This window comes from Nerophis lumbriciformis, linkage group LG11 (genome assembly GCF_033978685.3).
Source record: "Nerophis lumbriciformis linkage group LG11, RoL_Nlum_v2.1, whole genome shotgun sequence".
NCBI lineage: Eukaryota > Metazoa > Chordata > Actinopteri > Syngnathiformes > Syngnathidae > Nerophis > Nerophis lumbriciformis.
The window spans coordinates 731238-749248 of record NC_084558.2 but is presented as its reverse complement, the minus strand read 5'-3'; the positions used below and the strand labels follow the sequence as shown (position 1 = coordinate 749248).

The 18011-nt window shown below is 40.0% G+C and overlaps 1 protein-coding gene across 1 annotated transcript in view; it reads left to right on the top strand.

The window, feature by feature from the left end:
* mybpc2b (myosin binding protein Cb) overlaps positions 1–18011 on the top strand; it is a 100897-nt gene that overhangs the window by 13600 nt on the left and 69286 nt on the right. The window contains exon 2 of the mRNA XM_061967696.1: positions 8168–8185. Coding sequence (XP_061823680.1) covers positions 8168–8185 — 18 coding nt within the window. The remainder of the gene's footprint in view (positions 1–8167; positions 8186–18011) is intronic.

The following is an 18011-nucleotide window of genomic DNA, read 5'->3' as shown; positions in this document are numbered from 1 at the left end:
CTGTGTGCAATGAATAAATATAATGTACAAGTTACACCTTTTGAATGCAATTACTGAAATAAATCAAGTTTTTCAAAATATTCTAATTTACTGGCTTTTACCTGTATGTACTGTATGTATGTATGAATCATAACAATAATTGGGCAAAGTAATAAGAAGCAACAACCTTTTAATGCATCTTAAAAATCCCATTTGAATGTTTCTATCCATGTTTCTTTACTAACACATCTGTAAGGCCTACATTCCATAAACGCTTGCCAAAAAGCTTCATATTGCAATAATTATCTTCATTTCATACTATTACCCCTAACTAACACATCATGGCGCTCCCGGGGCACTTGCCAAACTGCAAAGAGACCGTAGCGATGGATATTAACGTGTGAGCGGCAGCTGCTTCATCTCCAACATGTCATGAGACCATCAGCATTGACTTATTCAGATTTGCAAACGGCGTAGGCGTAAATTTATGAAGCGTTAGCGAGGTCAAGTTTGTGCGGCTATTTAAGGAAGACGGGGGGAAAGAACTGAGCGTGTCTTGTCCTCAGGGTGGACATGAGACACTCTCGTTGGCCTTTACGGCCTCCTCCACTGACCCCTCAAAGAGGACTTTGGTATTTAATATGCTTCCATTTCCATTCCAAATATTCTTTTACCGGACGTTGGCCTTGGCTCCAATGCTCATTGAACTGTTATGCTTTTATCCGTCAAATAAATAGCGTTCAAATCCTCCATTTGTAGATATCAGCTTTAAAGATTTGTGTCACAGTTTAGACATTTTTATAGAATGTGAACTTGATTTACGAGAGTTGCCACGTCAGCAGTCACATGATGCACGTCAATTTCACGCGATCCCAAACCAGGCTGAGACATGTGTCACCTTGTGAAATCAATAAGAAGACTTATAATAAACACGATCATAAGTTCAACGGAACAAAATGCAACAAGATTCCCATATCGTAAACGGGCAAAAGTAAATCTAGCGACTGAAATATGCACCGTAAATACCACAGCGTATTCAGAACTTGTCAAGGCACCCGAAATTAAGTGCGACATTTCCAGTGGGAACATCACTGATAGTATGATCACAAATTGCAGCCAAGATTTACATATTAATTTTTACTGTTCATTATACTAATCAAAAATTAATTGGAGTATATGCAGTGAATTAATAGTCCAGTGTAATTTAAGGTTCCGTTGGGGAAAAAAACATTAAACAATATATATATATATATATATATATATATATATATATATATATATATATATATATATATATATATATATATATATATACATGCATATATATTTCTATATACATATATGTGTGTATATATATATATATATATATATATATATGTATATGTATATATATATGTATAGTCGGGGTAGAGCGGAATATACGTTAGGTCAGAAAAAACATAGAGGCTATTTCATCCCTACAAGTCTGTTCCGCAGGTTTCCCGTATACTATATATATATATATATATATATATAAATATATATATATATATATATATATATATATATATATATATATATATATATATATATATATATATATATTTATATAGATATATATACATATATATTTATAGATATATATAAATATATACAAATACATATATGTATATAGATTTTCAGGAAAAATCCCCTGAGGAGCAGAGAAACCTGCGAAACAGGCTTGGAGGGATGTAATAGCCTCTGTGTTTTTTCCTGACCTAACGTATAAATATATATATATATATATGTATCCATCCATTCATTTTCTACCGCTTGTCCCTTTTTGTATGTATGTATATATGTATGTTTGTGTATATATATATATATATATATATATATATATATATATATATATGTTTGTATATATATATATATATATATATATATATATATATATATATATATATATATATATATATATATATATATATATATATATATATATATGTATGTTTGTATATATATATATATATATATATATATATTAACAATAATTATAACAATCAAAACAATAATAACTATGGATTTACCGTGATTTATTTATTTAAAAAATGGGTGCCAGAAAAGTATAGCAACTTGACAAAAATTGAATCTGAATTTTTTAAACCTGCTATGCAAACCTGAAAGTCAAAATGTATAGTTGTTTAATGGTCATACCTGTCAATATCTACATGTGGAAATAAGGGAAATGTCCTGGTAAACAGCACACGTCCTTACTCTGCCTACTGTGGCGCAACTGTGTTATTTGACGAGCGTGCTTTTATTTTAAAGGCCCGACTTTGCAGCTACAGGATTAGTTACATTGTTTCCCATGTGTTCCCGAACAGAACCAGAAGATTTATATTTTTGAAGAAAATTTAAAAAACAAAAACATGTGGGTACAGGAGGCAGGCGTGTGATTTTTCCGTCTATAGTCGGAAATCAGTCTTTTTTTATCTCTGTAAAAATCCCAAAAAATATTTTCCGTTTTTCTTTGTTTTTTTCCGACCTACAATGTGTGTTAAAATCTTGGTCCGTCTCTTTGCCATACCTGCCAACAACTCCAGTTTTCTCGTAATGAGTACGGTTTTTGATAATCCATTCTGGTTTACGGCTACAGTGGTAAAAACTACGGTTTTCCATTAAAAGTGATTAACTTTAAAACCGAAGTTATGTAGCGAAGCTACGTATCTGAACTACATTTCCCAGTAGCTTGGCAGTAGCTAGACATGTAGCAATTTCCGTAGCTTAGCTATTTTCGGACCCATATGGCGGTTAGCTAAGCCACATGCTACAAAAGAAGATAGAGGGAGAAGAGAAAGAGATCAATAGACTAGTGCAACTCCACGGGCAGGGGACCAAATATACGGGAACAATCAATGATGATTTGTTGGTTTACGTATAAGAACATCCATGATTGGTTGGTTGGTTTACCGACTTAAACAACTTGAAAAACTTATTCGGGTGTTACAATTTAGTGGTCAATTGTACGGAATATGTACTGTGCTGTGCAATCTACTAATAAAAGTTTCAATCAATCAATCAATGGTTAAGATTAGGGCAAAACATTATGGACAGGCCAATCAGAGGCAAGATAACCCAACCAGGAAAGGAAATCACAACAGACATCCCAAATGACGACGAGAGAGTCTGAGAAGAGAAGAGGGAATATATAAGCGAGCGATTTATATATTTAAAAAACTAGTGGAAAATGGCAGAGGGATTCTCTTCCTTAGATTTTTCTTTTAGCGATGTAGACGACATCCAGGAAACCCACAATGCGTCTACTTGGCCACATTGAGACAAATGTATGCGTATGGATAAAACAATGCCCAAAACATTAATTTGAGGGTTTTTTTTTACCATGTAAGCCCAAATCAAAACTGGAAGAGGTGGAATACACATTTAAGAACACACCTGATTGTGGCAGACATGTGATGACTTTTGCTACAGTATAGCCCAGGGGTCGGCAACCCAAAATGTTGAAAGAGCCATATTGGACCAATAATACAAAAACAAATCTGTCTGGAGCCGCAAAAAAATTAAAAGCCATATTACATACAGATAGTGTGTCATGAGATATAAATTGAATTAAGAGGACTTAAAGGAAATTAAAATACCTCAAATATACCTACAAATGAGGCAATATGTACATATTGCTAGCCTAAATAGCATGTTAGCATCGATTAGCTTGCAGTCATGCAGTGACCAAATATGGTCACTCCACGCAAGTCAATAACATCAATGGGTTGTACTTGTATAGCGCTTTTCTACCTTTCTAAGGAACTCAAAGCGCTTTGACACTATTTCCACATTCACCCATTCACACACTGATGGCGGGAGCTGCCATGCACGGCGCTAACCAGTACCCATCAGGAGCAAGGACAATAATTCATGCATTTCTTCACCTGCTAGTAGACAAATGTGACCATGGACCTGACACTCAGGTCCACTTTCACGTCCCCCCAGATGGTGAAAAAGATGCTTGTTGTGACAACTTTTTATTAACCCTTTGTGAGGATTGCGATTGAATCTTCATCTAAACGGAATTATGTGAGCGTCCCGTCGGTCGGCATCCCAGCAAGAGTGGAAATATTACAGTAAGTGTTTGTTTTATTATGGTTGGTTTTAGGCCGATAAGTGCTTTAAAATGTAATATCGGATATTATCGGTATCAAAATTATCGGTATCGGTTTTAAAAAGTACAATTTATGACTTTTTAAAACGCCGCTGTGTATACGGACATAGGGAGAAGCACAGATTTGCATTGTTGTTGATGGGGAAGGGATCTGTGGTTCCTCCTCATCCCTCGTGCTGGATAGGACCTGTTTGCAGGCCTGACCTGGCCCTCGGGCCGTACGTTTGACACCCCCTGCAGTATAACAAAACTCACCTTTGTGGATTCACGCACAACGTTAAACGTTTGGTGCACAAAATGAGACAGAAAAAGGAGAGACATAAAACACGTCCTCGAAAGTCGGAGAAAGTTGTACATGTAAACAAACTACGGTGAGTTCAAGGACCGCCAAAATTAGTAGGACTAAACAGTGCTCGCCAAATACTCAAATCAGTGAAGCATGTTTAATAGAGATGTTTTTTATGTTGATTTAATAAAAAATAAAAAAACGATACCGATAATAAAAAAAAACGATACCTATATTATCGGCCGATAAATGCTTTAAAATGTAATATCGGAAAATATCGGTATCGGTTTTTTTTTGTTATCGGTATCGTTTTTTAAATTTGATTAAATCAACATAAAAAACACAAGATACACTTACAATTAGTGCACCAACCCAAAAAACCTTCCTCCCCCATTTACACAAATTCGCACAAAAGGGTTGTTTCTTTCTGTTATTAATATTCTGGTTCCTACATTATATATCAATATATATCAATACAGTCTGCAAGGGATACAGTCCGTAAGCACACATGATTGTGCGTGCTGCTGGTCCACTAATAGTACTAACCTTTAACAGTTAATTTTACTCATTTTCATTAATTACTAGTTTCTATGTAACTGTTTTTATATTGTTTTACTTTCTTTTTTTATTCAAGAAAATGTTTTTAATTTATTTATCTTTTTTTATTTTATAATATTTTAAAAAAAAGGACCTTATCTTCACCATACCTGGTTGTCCAAATTAGGCATAATAATGTGTTAATTCCACGACTGTATATATCGGTATCGGTAATTAAAGAGTTGGACAATATCGGAATATCGGCAAAAAGCCATTATCGGACATCCCTAATGTTTAATATAAACAGTGTGGTTTATAACAATTATGGAGGTTTGTGTCATGTTTGTCCTCCTACAGGAATCATATTAAAACAAAAAACATATTTTTTTCCCCTCATCTTTTTCCATTTTTCATACATTTTTGAAAAAGCTCCAGAGAGCCACTAGGGCGGCGCTAAAGAGCCGCATGCGGCTCTAGAGCCGCGGGTTGCCGACCCCCGGTATAGCCTGTCTAAATGCTACAGGTCATTTTCATTGGTGTTTCAGAACAAGACAGTCGATGACATTTTGTTCATTATACCTACTGTTTATATTTTGACATTGAATAGTTGAATCATTTTGAAACAGAAACAACATGACTGCAAGATATTTGTTATTTCATGCTATGAATCACAAATGGCTATTCAGATAAAGGATTAAACATTGTTTATACTTTTTATGATTTGTGCATGATTTTTGCATTTGGAGCAGTTACAAGTGGAGAGGGAGTCGAAGAGACAGAAATTGGCTATAAAAAAATCCAAGGCAGAATCCAGTAAAGCAGAAACGAAAAGGAGACATTTACCAGGAAGGCTCATGTCGGAGCCATCAAAGCAAAAATGCCAAAGTAATGTGTGAATGCACCAAAGTAATGTGTAAATAATGTAAATAACTAGATGAACCATCTGTGGCTGTGAAGTGAACACTAACTAGAAAGGTTGTAAATACTGTATAGAGTAGGCTAACCCATGTGGTTCCTGTGGCTGTGAACACGAGTTATAGTGACTAAATTTGATTGATTGAAAATTTAATTGACATCTTAAAGAATTGAATCCATGTAATGCTTTAAAAAGGCAAATGGATGGCACAAAAAGCCAAAAGGCTTGTTTCCATTGTGGTCCATTAAATAACATTAAATAATATCGTGACTGAAACAGACATAGTGATTCATTTGGGTGAATGGGGTAGTTATTCATGTCAACTCTGTTGATAATTTTTCAATTCTTTAAACGCTAAAACATCTTTAAATGGTGTTTTATTTTTTGTGCTATTTTTCCCCCGGTTTATTTCCAGTCTTTTTCATTAAGTTCAAATCACATGCCTGAGGAGGGTACAGGGAAAGAAGGGAGAACTATTTGAGCTAACTAATCGGGGGGACTCATGGGGTATGCCTATAGTGAAAACAGTATACTTTATCCGAGGCAAGCAGAAAAAAACACAAAATACAGGTAAAAGCCAGTAAATTAGAATATTTTGAAAAACTTGATTTATTTCAGTAATTGCATTCAAAAGGTGTAACTTGTACATTATATTTATTCATTGCACACAGACTGATGCATTCAAATGTTTATTTCATTTAATTTTGATGATTTGAAGTGGCAACAAATGAAAATCCAAAATTCTGTGTGTCACAAAATTAGAATATTACTTAAGGCTAATACAAAAAAGGGATTTTTAGAAATGTTGGCCAACTGAAAAGTATGAAAATGAAAAATATGAGCATGTACAATACTCAATACTTGGTTGGAGCTCCTTTTGCCTCAATTACTGCGTTAATGCGGCGTGGCATGGAGTCGATGAGTTTCTGGCACTGCTCAGGTGTTATGAGAGCCCAGGTTGCTCTGATAGTGGCCTTCAACTCTTCTGCGTTTTTGGGTCTGGCATTCTGCATCTTCCTTTTCACAATACCCCACAGATTTTCTATGGGGCTAAGGTCAGGGGAGTTGGCGGGCCAATTTAGAACAGAAATACCATGGTCCGTAAACCAGGCACGGGTAGATTTTGCGCTGTGTGCAGGCGCCAAGTCCTGTTGGAACTTGAAATCTCCATCTCCATAGAGCAGGTCAGCAGCAGGAAGCATGAAGTGCTCTAAAACTTGCTGGTAGACGGCTGCGTTGACCCTGGATCTCAGGAAACAGAGTGGACCGACACCAGCAGATGACATGGCACCCCAAACCATCACCCAACCATGCAAATTTTGCATTTCCTTTGGAAATCGAGGTCCCAGAGTCTGGAGGAAGACAGGAGAGGCACAGGATCCACGTTGTCTGAAGTCTAGTGTAAAGTTTCCACCATCAGTGATGGTTTGGGGTGCCATGTCATCTGCTGGTGTCGGTCCACTCTGTTTCCTGAGATCCAGGGTCAACGCAGCCGTCTACCAGCAAGTTTCAGAGCACTTCATGCTTCCTGCTGCTGACCTGCTCTATGGAGATGGAGATTTCAAGTTCCAACAGGACTCGGCGCCTGCACACAGCGCAAAATCTACCCGTGCCTGGTTTACAGACCATGGTATTTCTGTTCTAAATTGGCCCGCCAACTCCCCTGACCTTAGCCCCATAGAAAATCTGTGGGGTATTGTGAAAAGGAAGATGCAGAATGCCAGACCCAAAAACGCAGAAGAGTTGAAGGCCACTATCAGAGCAACCTGGGCTCTCATAACACCTGAGCAGTGCCAGAAACTCATCGACTCCATGCCACGCCGCATTAACGCAGTAATTGAGGCAAAAGGAGCTCCAACCAAGTATTGAGTATTGTACATGCTCTTATTTTTCATTTTCATACTTTTCAGTTGGCCAACATTTCTAAAAATCCCTTTTTTGTATTAGCCTTACACAATATTCTAATTTTGTGACACACGGAATTTTGGATTTTCATTTGTTGCCACTTCAAATCATCAAAATTAAATGAAATAAACATTTGAATGCATCAGTCTGTGTGCAATGAATAAATATAATGTACAAGTTACACCTTTTGAATGCAATTACTGAAATAAATCAAGTTTTTCAAAATATTCTAATTTACTGGCTTTTACCTGTATTTTCCATGAACACATTTTTAGGGGGATAGTTACTCACTGTTGCCCTTTTAAAAAAAACTGCTATACTGTACATGAAACTATTTGCAGAGGTAATAGTACTAATGTCTTAGAGAGTGTTAACAAATGTGTCACTTCTGTTTCTCTTCTCGCAGTTAAAGCAGAGGAGAACGGTAAGTCAGCTGCACGCCGCCACGTACCCCCTGACCTTTACTGCATCTTTCATTATCACGCCTGCCGCTCGATTATAGCTCGCACGTTGTCACGCCGGCACGCTCGTCACCTCACCGCGTCGAGCCACGAGCCGCCTCGCGGCCTCTGACCCCGTTAATTGACTGTCACCAACTTTATTTGCCATCTTTTAAGCAGAACGTCCGTCCCAGCGTGCATCTCTGCTTAGATACTATTAAAGTGGTAGTCGCTCGCCCGAGGCCCACTGACACAAATGTTGCTAAGCCTCGTGTGACTCCATGTTCTTCCTGTGTGTGCAGCGCCACACTCTACTGTATTTGTTCAGCTGTTCAAGCCTCTCAACTTGTGTCGGATTGCTTTGCATTTGCTGTATGCACTAGAAAGAAAAAAATACTTCTGCTAATTTTAGGCCCACAGGAGCCACCAGAGGATTGTGACGTTATCCACTATATCCCATGTTTGTGCTACAGTCCACATCTCATTGTGCTAAATGTGAATATTTCAAGGGGAACAAATCTTGATCTCTGAAGGGGTGCATGTCTTAAATTATTTTACAGCAACCCCCAAGACATACAACAACAGCTCTTGAAAACTTTTTTTTAATTTCCATTTAGATTAAAGGCCTACTGAAATGCGATTTTCTTATTTAAACGGGGATAGCAGGTCCATTCTATGTGTCATACTTGATCATTTCGGCATATTTTTGCTGAAAGGATTTAGTAGAGAACATCGACGATAAAGTTCGCAACGTTTGGTCGCTGATAAAAAAGCCTTGCCTGTACCGGAAGTAGCAGACGATATGCGCGTAACGTCACAAGTTGTGGAGCTCCTCACATCCGCACATTGTTTACAATCATGGCCACCAGCAGCGAGAGCGATTCGGACCGAGAAAGCGACGATTTCCCCATTAATTTGAGCGAGAATGAAAGATTTGTGGATGAGGAAAGTGAGAGTGAAGGACTAGAGGGCAGTGGGAGCGATTCAGATAAGGAAGATGCTGTGAGAGGCGGGTGGGACCTGATATTCAGCTGGGAATGACTAAAACAGTAAATAAACACAAGACATATATATACTCTATTAGCCACAACACAACCAGGCTTATATTTAATATGCCACAAATTAATCCCGCATAACAAACACCTCCCCCCTCCCGTCCATATAACCTGCCAATACAACTCAAACACCTGCACAACACACTCAATCCCACAGCCCAAAGTACTGTTCACCTCCCCAAAGTTCATACAGCACATATATTTCCCCAAAGTCCCCAAAGTTGCGGCACGCACGTACGGGCAAGCGATCAAATGTTTGGAAGCCGCAGCTGCATGCGTACTCACGGTACCGCGTCTGCGTATCCAACTCAAAGTCCTCCTGGTAAGAGTCTCTGTTGTCCCAGTTCTCCACAGGCCAATGGTAAAGCTTGACATCATAACAACGTCCGGGAATGTAAACAATGAAACACCGGCTGTGTTATCCGGCACAACAGTCAGGGGGTGCATTCTACGGCGGGGGTGCGTTATCCGGCACAACACCTGCCGCAATACACCGCTTCCCACCTACAGCTTTCTTCTTTGCTGTCTCCATTGTTCATTGAACAAATTGCAAAAGATTCACCAACACAGATGTCCAGAATACTGTGGAATTTTGCGATGAAAACAGACGACTTAATAGCTGGCCACCATGCTGTCCCAAAATGTCCTCTACAATCCGTGACGTCACGCGCAGGCGTCATCATACCGAGACGTTTTCAGCAGGATATTTCGCGCAAAATTTAAAATTGCACTTTAGTAAGCTAACCCGGCCATATTGGCATGTGTTGTAATGTTAAGATTTCATCATTGATATATAAACTATCAGACTGTGTGGTCGGTAGTAGTGGGTTTCAGTAGGCCTTTAATTAATCATTTAGATTAGAAAGTAGTATAATGGAAATAACTGCTGTTATTTGATTAATAAAACATTGACGTTGTTATGATGTCAGCTTTGGGACAGGTGTGATGCTGGGGTGGCGACAGCGTGCATGTCTGATGTTGCTCACATGTCGTCCAAGGAATGCTCAGGGAGTTTGAGAGTTTGCTCAGACACATGAAAAATTAGAGGGAACATTGATTGTGAGGGCCTTAATTTCATTATTTAAGTCAGGGCTTCTTATGCACCACCTTTTTCACTTGTCTCTCCAAGTACCACCATAATCCATTTTCTACCACGCGGATGGTGCTGGAGCCTATCTCAGCTGCATTCGGGCGGAGGGCGGGGTGCACCCAGGACAAGTCGCCACCTCATCGCAGGGCCAACACAGATAGACAGACAACATTCACACTCACATTCACCCACCATAATGACTAACATTAAAATACAGTAGCATAGTGGGCCTAAATATTCATTAAAGACAAGGCAGAGGTTTCATTTAACCAGTATATTTTAATATTTGTGACCACTGTAACATTACACTCAGTTTGACTGTGTTTGAATAGAGAAAAATAAAACACTGTACTTTAATCAAGTGACTATTTTGCCGTACCACTAGTGGTGCACGTACCACAATTTAGAATCCCTGCTCTAAGCAAGGCATTAATATGTGCAATGTAGTGATAGTTGGAAAATGTAACTAATCAGCCATGATTATTTGAGTAAATTACAGAGTCAAAAGGAGAAGTAAGCGAGGTCAATCGCTTGTTTTAGTGATTATGTCTCTCTGGTTGCACACGTTTGCATTTATTAGCCCCTCCACTGCATGTTGTTGTCACATTGTGTTGAATCAACATCTTCAATTTGCATCCATGACTTTTTCTTTTTTCTTTTTTTATTTTTTTTAGCATGCAGGGGAATAAAGCAGAGAAGACAATGAGGATTTTCTTTTTATTCACTGACTGCACTGTTGACCTTTTTTTCTGGCAGACATGTGGGAATTGATCAGCAAATGTTTCTTTTTTTCTTTTTTTTCCAAATTAATACCAGTTTTATTGTTGAGCGGGTCTCATCATAGCTTGGTTGCTGTTTAACGTTGATCTTTGTTTACGCAGCCGCCCCACAGCAGGAAGCAGATGGTAGGCACCTCCATATAAGGGCACACTTCCTTGCTGCTACATTCCATATGAAACATTACAGAAATAGCATAGGGCTAATTCTCATTCATTTTCTTCAGATGTACCCCCCGCAGGTGGAGGTACGTACACGAAACGTGACACTTCCTTAAGCCCGTCTACGTAATCCCTTTAATGCATTCACGTGAGAGTGCATACATGTGCATGGCGTGTACCCTTGATCGTCTGTTTGCAGGTGTGCCACGGATGATTGACCTGAAACGAATATTTTCCTTGAATGTTTTTCAAATGTTCTTCCCCACCATGCTTAGAATGTATTACATTCTATAGGACACATTAATAGGCACACCTGCACAATGCAATGAGACTTTCCAAGAACAGTAATTTAAAAGATCGCAAACGTAACATATGCAATGTAAGACAAGGATTCTCAAACTAAGTATCCTAGTTTTTAATTTTCATATTTAGCAATAAAGTAATGATGTAAAGGCGTAACATTAAGAATAAGGACTAAAGCCTCCTACGATAACAACGTATATCACAATTAAAGATGTCCGATGGTGTCTTTTTTGCCGATATCCAATATTCCGATATTGTCCAACTCTTAATTACCGATTCCGATATCAACCGATATATACAGTCGTGGAATTAACACATTATTATGCCTCATTTTGTTGTGATGCCCCGCTGGATGCATTAAACAATGTAACAAGGTTTTCCGAAATAAATCAACTCAAGTTATGGAAAAAAAAAAGGCCAACATGGCCCTGCCATATTTATTATTGAAGTCACAAAGTGCATTCTTTTTTTTAACATGCCTCAAAACAGCATTTCAGAATTTGGGACATGCTCTCCCTGAGAGAGCATGAGGAGGTTGATGTGGACGGGGTTGGGGGTGGGGGGGCGGGGTAGCGGGGGGTGTATATTGTAGCGTCCCGGAAGAGTTAGTGCTGCAAGGGGTTCTGGGTATTTGTTCTGTTGTGTTTATGTTGTGTTACGGTGCGGATGTGTTTGTCATTCTTGTTTGGTGTGGGTTCACAGTGTGGCGCATATTTGCAACAGTGTTAAAGTTGTTTATATACGGCCACCCTCAGTGTGACCCGTATGGCTGTTGACCAAGTATGTGTGTGTGAAAAGCCGTAGACATTATGTGATTGGGCTTGCACGCAAAGGCAGTGCCTTTAAGGTTTATTGCCGCTCTGTACTTCTCCCTACGTGTACCACTACGTACAGCGGAGTTTTTAAAAGTCATGAATGTTACTTTTTGAAACCGATAATTTCCGAACCGAGACTGATAATTTCCGATATTGCATTTTAAAGCATTTATCGGCCGATAATATCGGCAGCCCGATATTATCGGACGTCTCTAATCATGAATGCATGACATTTGTTTGGCCAAAACTTGATAAGAGTTTAATGAAAAGTTTCATCAGGGTGAATAATATTTCTGTGAAATACGTCGTCAATGGACTATACTGCAAAGCATGAGTCTGGCATTACACAAAAATTATCAGTTAAAATTTGATGTAATTTCAATGGTTCTTCCTGTTTGGAACGTCAATTCAAATGAATGGAATTGAACCTGTGGGGCTGTCTTGGTTGACAAGACTCTGCAGCATCGCGTGGACATCGGGGGCGGTACCTCTGGATTGGCAGACCGGGGTGGTGGTTCCTCTCTTTAAGAAGGGGAACCGGAGGGTGTGTTCCAACTATCGTGGGATCACACTCCTCAGCCTTCCCGGTAAAGTCTATTCAGGTGTACTGGAGAGGAGGCTACGTCGGATAGTCGAACCTCGGATTCAGGAGGAACAGTGTGGTTTTCGTCCTGGTCGTGGAACTGTGGACCAGCTCTATACTCTCAGCAGGGTCCTTGAGGGTGCATGGGAGTTTGCCCAACCAGTCTACATGTGCTTTGTGGACTTGGAGAAGGCATTCGACCGTGTCCCTCGGGAGGTCCTGTGGGGAGTGCTCAGAGAGTATGGGGTATCAGACTGTCTGATTGTGGCAGTCCGCTCCTTGTATGATCAGTGTCAGAGCTTGGTCCGCATTGCCGGCAGTAAGTCGGACACGTTTCCAGTGAGGGTTGGACTCCGCCAAGGCTGCCCTTTGTCACCGATTCTGTTCATAACTTTTATGGACAGAATTTCTAGGCGAAGTCAAGGCGTTGAGGGGATCCGGTTTGGTGGCTGCAGGATTAGGTCTCTGCTTTTTGCAGATGATGTGGTCCTGATGGCTTCATCTGGCCAGGATCTTCAGCTCTCACTGGATCGGTTCGCAGCTGAGTGTGAAGCGACTGGGATGAGAATCAGCACCTCCAAGTCCGAGTCCATGGTTCTCGCCCGGAAAAGGGTGGAGTGCCATCTCCGGGTTGGGGAGGAGACCCTGCCCCAAGTGGAGGAGTTCAAGTACCTCGGAGTCTTGTTCACGAGTGAGGGAAAAGTGGATCGTGAGATCGACAGGCGGATCGGTACGGCATCTTCAGTAATGCGGACGCTGTATCGATCCGTTGTGGTGAAGAAGGAGCTGAGCCGGAAGGCAAAGCTCTCAATTTACCGGTCGATCTACGTTCCCATCCTCACCTATGGTCATGAGCTTTGGGTTATGACCGAAAGGACAAGATCACGGGTACAGGCGGCCGAAATGAGTTTCCTCCGCCGGGTGGCGGGGCTCTCCCTTAGAGATAGGGTGAGAAGCTCTGCCATCCGGGGAGAGCTCAAAGTAAAGCCACTGCTCCTCCACATCGAGAGGAGCCAGATGAGGTGATTCGGGCATCTGGTCAGGATGCCACCCGAACGCCTCCCTCGGGAGGTGTTTAGGGCACGTCCAACCGGTAGGAGGCCACGGGGAAGACCCAGGACACGTTGGGAAGACTATGTCTCCCGGCTGGCCTGGGAACGCCTCGGGATCCTCCGGGAGGAGCTGGACGAAGTGGCTGGGGAGAGGAAAGTCTGGGCTTCCCTGCTTAAGCTGCTGCCCCCGCGACCCGACCTCGGATAAGCGGAAGAAGATGGATGGATGGATGGATGGAATTGAACCGGAATTTAGGAGACATTCTCAATTTACATTGTTCACCATTTTACACGAGCCTGGCAACGGAATTGTGCGTGACTTTGTTAATTCCAGTGTACGAAAACACTATTTTTATTTTTAGTGTATTTGCTGCCACAGTTGTTCACTTGTGTTGTTGCACAACACTAGTGTGTGTATGTAGTATGTGTGTGAGAGAGAGAGAGAGAGAGAGAATTGTTGTGCTTTTTACTGCCTGGTCGCTTTGTTGACTTCACTCTTCACTTCATGCTTTGTCTGCAACAGATCTGGAAGCCAATATCGATGGTAAGAAAAAGAGCAGCAATGTGTTTGTTGACATGCTTACTGACTGGGAGTGTTTGTGACGTCTTTTTTTCTCTCTCAATACTTTTGTATCATTAAAGGGGAACTGCACTTTTTTTTGGACATTTTTCCTATCGTTCTCAATCCTTATGAGAAACAAGAACACATACGTTGTTTTTTTTTTTGCATTCGAATTTGTACTAATGGGAGAAATCCATTCTGCCTCTAAATCACTTTAAAAAAAATGCATCAAAAAACCGCCAACAATACATCATTTACGTTCTGTAACCCGTCTAATAACCAGGCTGTAGAGACATTGTTAGCGTAAGAGTGAACCAGAGGTGTGGACTCGAGTCACATGACTTGGACTCGAGTCAGACTCGAGTCATGAATTTGATGACTTTAGACTCGACTTGACAAAATGTAAAAAGACTTGCAACTCGACTTAGACTTTAACATCAATGACTTGTGACTTCACTTGGACTTGAGCCTTTTGAATTGACATGACTTGACATGACTTGCTACTTTCCCCAAAACCCAAAGATGAAAAAGTTATTCGGGAGCGCTCCGTATTTTTCATTGTGTACTTGTCTATCAGCGTTGCGTGTGTCAGCTGGTGTGCTCTCAGTACAACAGCCAATCAAATTAGATCTACTTTGTTTTCATCACACAGCATTCATCCAATCAAATTGCAGGACAACCAACAAAGAAGACATGTCCAAACCACACGCCAGTGAACAAAAAATGATACCTAAAATAATTTTGTTTGGGTATAAAAATTACGAGGTGGTCAACACAAAACGGTTTGCAGTATGCAACACATGCGGTTCGAAAATTACTGATGGAGAGGCAACAACTTCCAACTTCGTCCGGCATTTGAAGTTGCACAAAGAACGGTAAGTTTTGAATGTAAGATAACGTTTATTGGCTAAGTAACGTGACTTTTATTTGCTGTGTAGTTAAATCAGTGAGGCTGTAAACTCACTGCTAAGGTTATAACGTTATTGCAAACACGGGAATCTGTTGCAGTTCACTACCTTATTAATACTTTTTGTTCAGTGATTTTTTTTAAGCAGGGTTACGTTAGTCAATATATCACACGTAACGTTAGACGGCGGTCAGCAGCACCGCGTATTTTAGCCACCTAAAAAAAGACAAAAATAGTAAAATAAAGGTCAGTTAAAATGTATACTATATTATGAATATGTGTACCGTTTTAGCTAGCTTTCTGACATACTGTTGGTTGTTTACTTCAGTGGTCCTCAACCACCGGGCAGCGGCCCGGTACTGGTCCGTGGATCGATTGGTATCAGGCCGCACAAGAAATACATTTTTTTCTTTTCTTTTTTTAATTAAATCAACATAAAAAACACAAGATACACTTGCAAGTAGTGCACCAACCCAAAACAACTCTCTCCCCCCTTGTTCTGGGCATTGAACATGAAGACTCTTCCTTCACTGTTCCGAGTGGCCATGAGAGTCTTGGCAGTGCCTGCCTCCAGTGCTCCAGTGGAGCCAGTTTTCAGCCATGGTGGCATCATACTACGCCCCCATCGTGCACAAATGACTGACAGACTCTTGGCTAATTTGGTCTTTTGCAAATGCAATGCAGCATAGGGCCCTGACATATAAAAAGTACAACTTTATTGTTATGTTCACGTATATGTCATGTTTTTTCAATGTTAACACTTTTGTACAAATAAGTACATTTGCACTTTATTTTCCAATGTGTTTGTTCTGTAAAGGAATGAGTTAATGTTTAAAATGACTGGTTAATAGTGCTATTATAAAGTGCAATGTCAGCACAATTTTCTTTCCTGCAATTTAAAATGCACTTGTTTTAATAAATAAATACAGCGTTTGAAAAGCATACACAATCTGTGTTAATATATTAGTCTGTGGTTAAAAGGACTTGAAAGGACTCGAAACTCAAAATGCAGGACTTAGGACTTGACTTGAGACTTTCCAGTCTTGACTTTGGACTTGACTCGGGGCTTGCCTGTCTTGACTCGGGACTTGACTCGGACTTGAGGGCAAAGACTTGAGACTTACTTGTGACTTGCAAAACAATGACTTGGTCCCACCTCTGCAAAATAGCATTATTTTAGTTTTACTGAGATTCAAAGAGTCTGTTTTTGTCAAACCATTTAGATTTACTTTACAAGAGAGACGTGTGGGATTTTTCTCTAGTTGCTTTATTTGTATTTGACTTTATTAAATGATTGGGTAACATTTTATTAAACAAAATCACATTTATTTTAAGTAATATAACAATTTATCAGAGCTGTTTTTTCTATTTAATGCGGGAATGTAGCTAATCATAGCACTAGCACCCAATGTTATTTAAAAAAGTATTGATTTTTGAAACGAGAAAGCATTTTTTTAAAATAGTTTTTTGAATCCTAAAAGAAAACAGACATGTGTTGGGCAAAATTCCCCAAAAAGTGCAGTTCCCCTTTAAAGACTTTTTTCTCCCCACCTCCATTTGAGGATGAAGTTCATCACTAGCTCTCTTCTGCCGCCCTGGCAATTTAAAACAATTAGAGAGAAAGAAGAGCAGCTGTGGTTGAAGTTGTGGAACAATAACAGCTGCTGTAAGCAAGCCATGCCATATCATGACTTTGCCCTCAATTGAACATTACGACCTATTAATAATCTCCTGGGGATGCCAAACCCTGCAGGAAGTCACGGCGCGGACGTCAAGCTTAGTTTTTCTTGTCTTCAAACCCAAAGGCCGATAAGACGAAGCGTGACTGCGCCGCAGCCAAGTGGACAGACATTCTTAACACGCCCAGTTCCACTTTTACAAGTGAAACTCAAAACCTGGCATTCCGTAGGCCTTTTAATGGAGTCCATGTCCGTGTGAGGGTTGGCTTTTCTGTCTAGTTTATCTTTAAAAAAAAAAAAAAAAAGACATCTGCACTTGCTATAAAAACTACCATTCCTTCACAAAAAAAAAAACATACTAACAAGTTTGTAACTTTTACAGTGCTTTAAGTAGATTTAAAAAACGCAGGTTGCTGGTGCAGAGGAAATCTTGCATCACTCCGAGTACTGAGGAGGATTTCCCACTCCAGCATATTTTGTTGTGCTGGCCCCAAAGAAGGTCTTGCACCAGCTGTTAAGAGTGTCTCCAAGGGTACGAGTAGTTATCATACCCAAGCTGTTTAAAGAACTTTCCCACTGGCTGAAGTGTGCATTGCTGCGTCGAGGGACTTCTTTTAACACCGGCTGTTGGGTTAATGAAGCAGGAAGCACCTTCTTTAACCTCCTGAGACCCCCACAAATATTCAGTTCCTTTAAATATAGCATTAAATATAAATGAGCGATTAATTAACCATGATTTGTAATTAGATCATCTAATTAATCTTTGTTCAACATGGAGATCACCCAAATGTGTTGAATGTTTCAGCCATAGTCCTTAAAGTAAGTG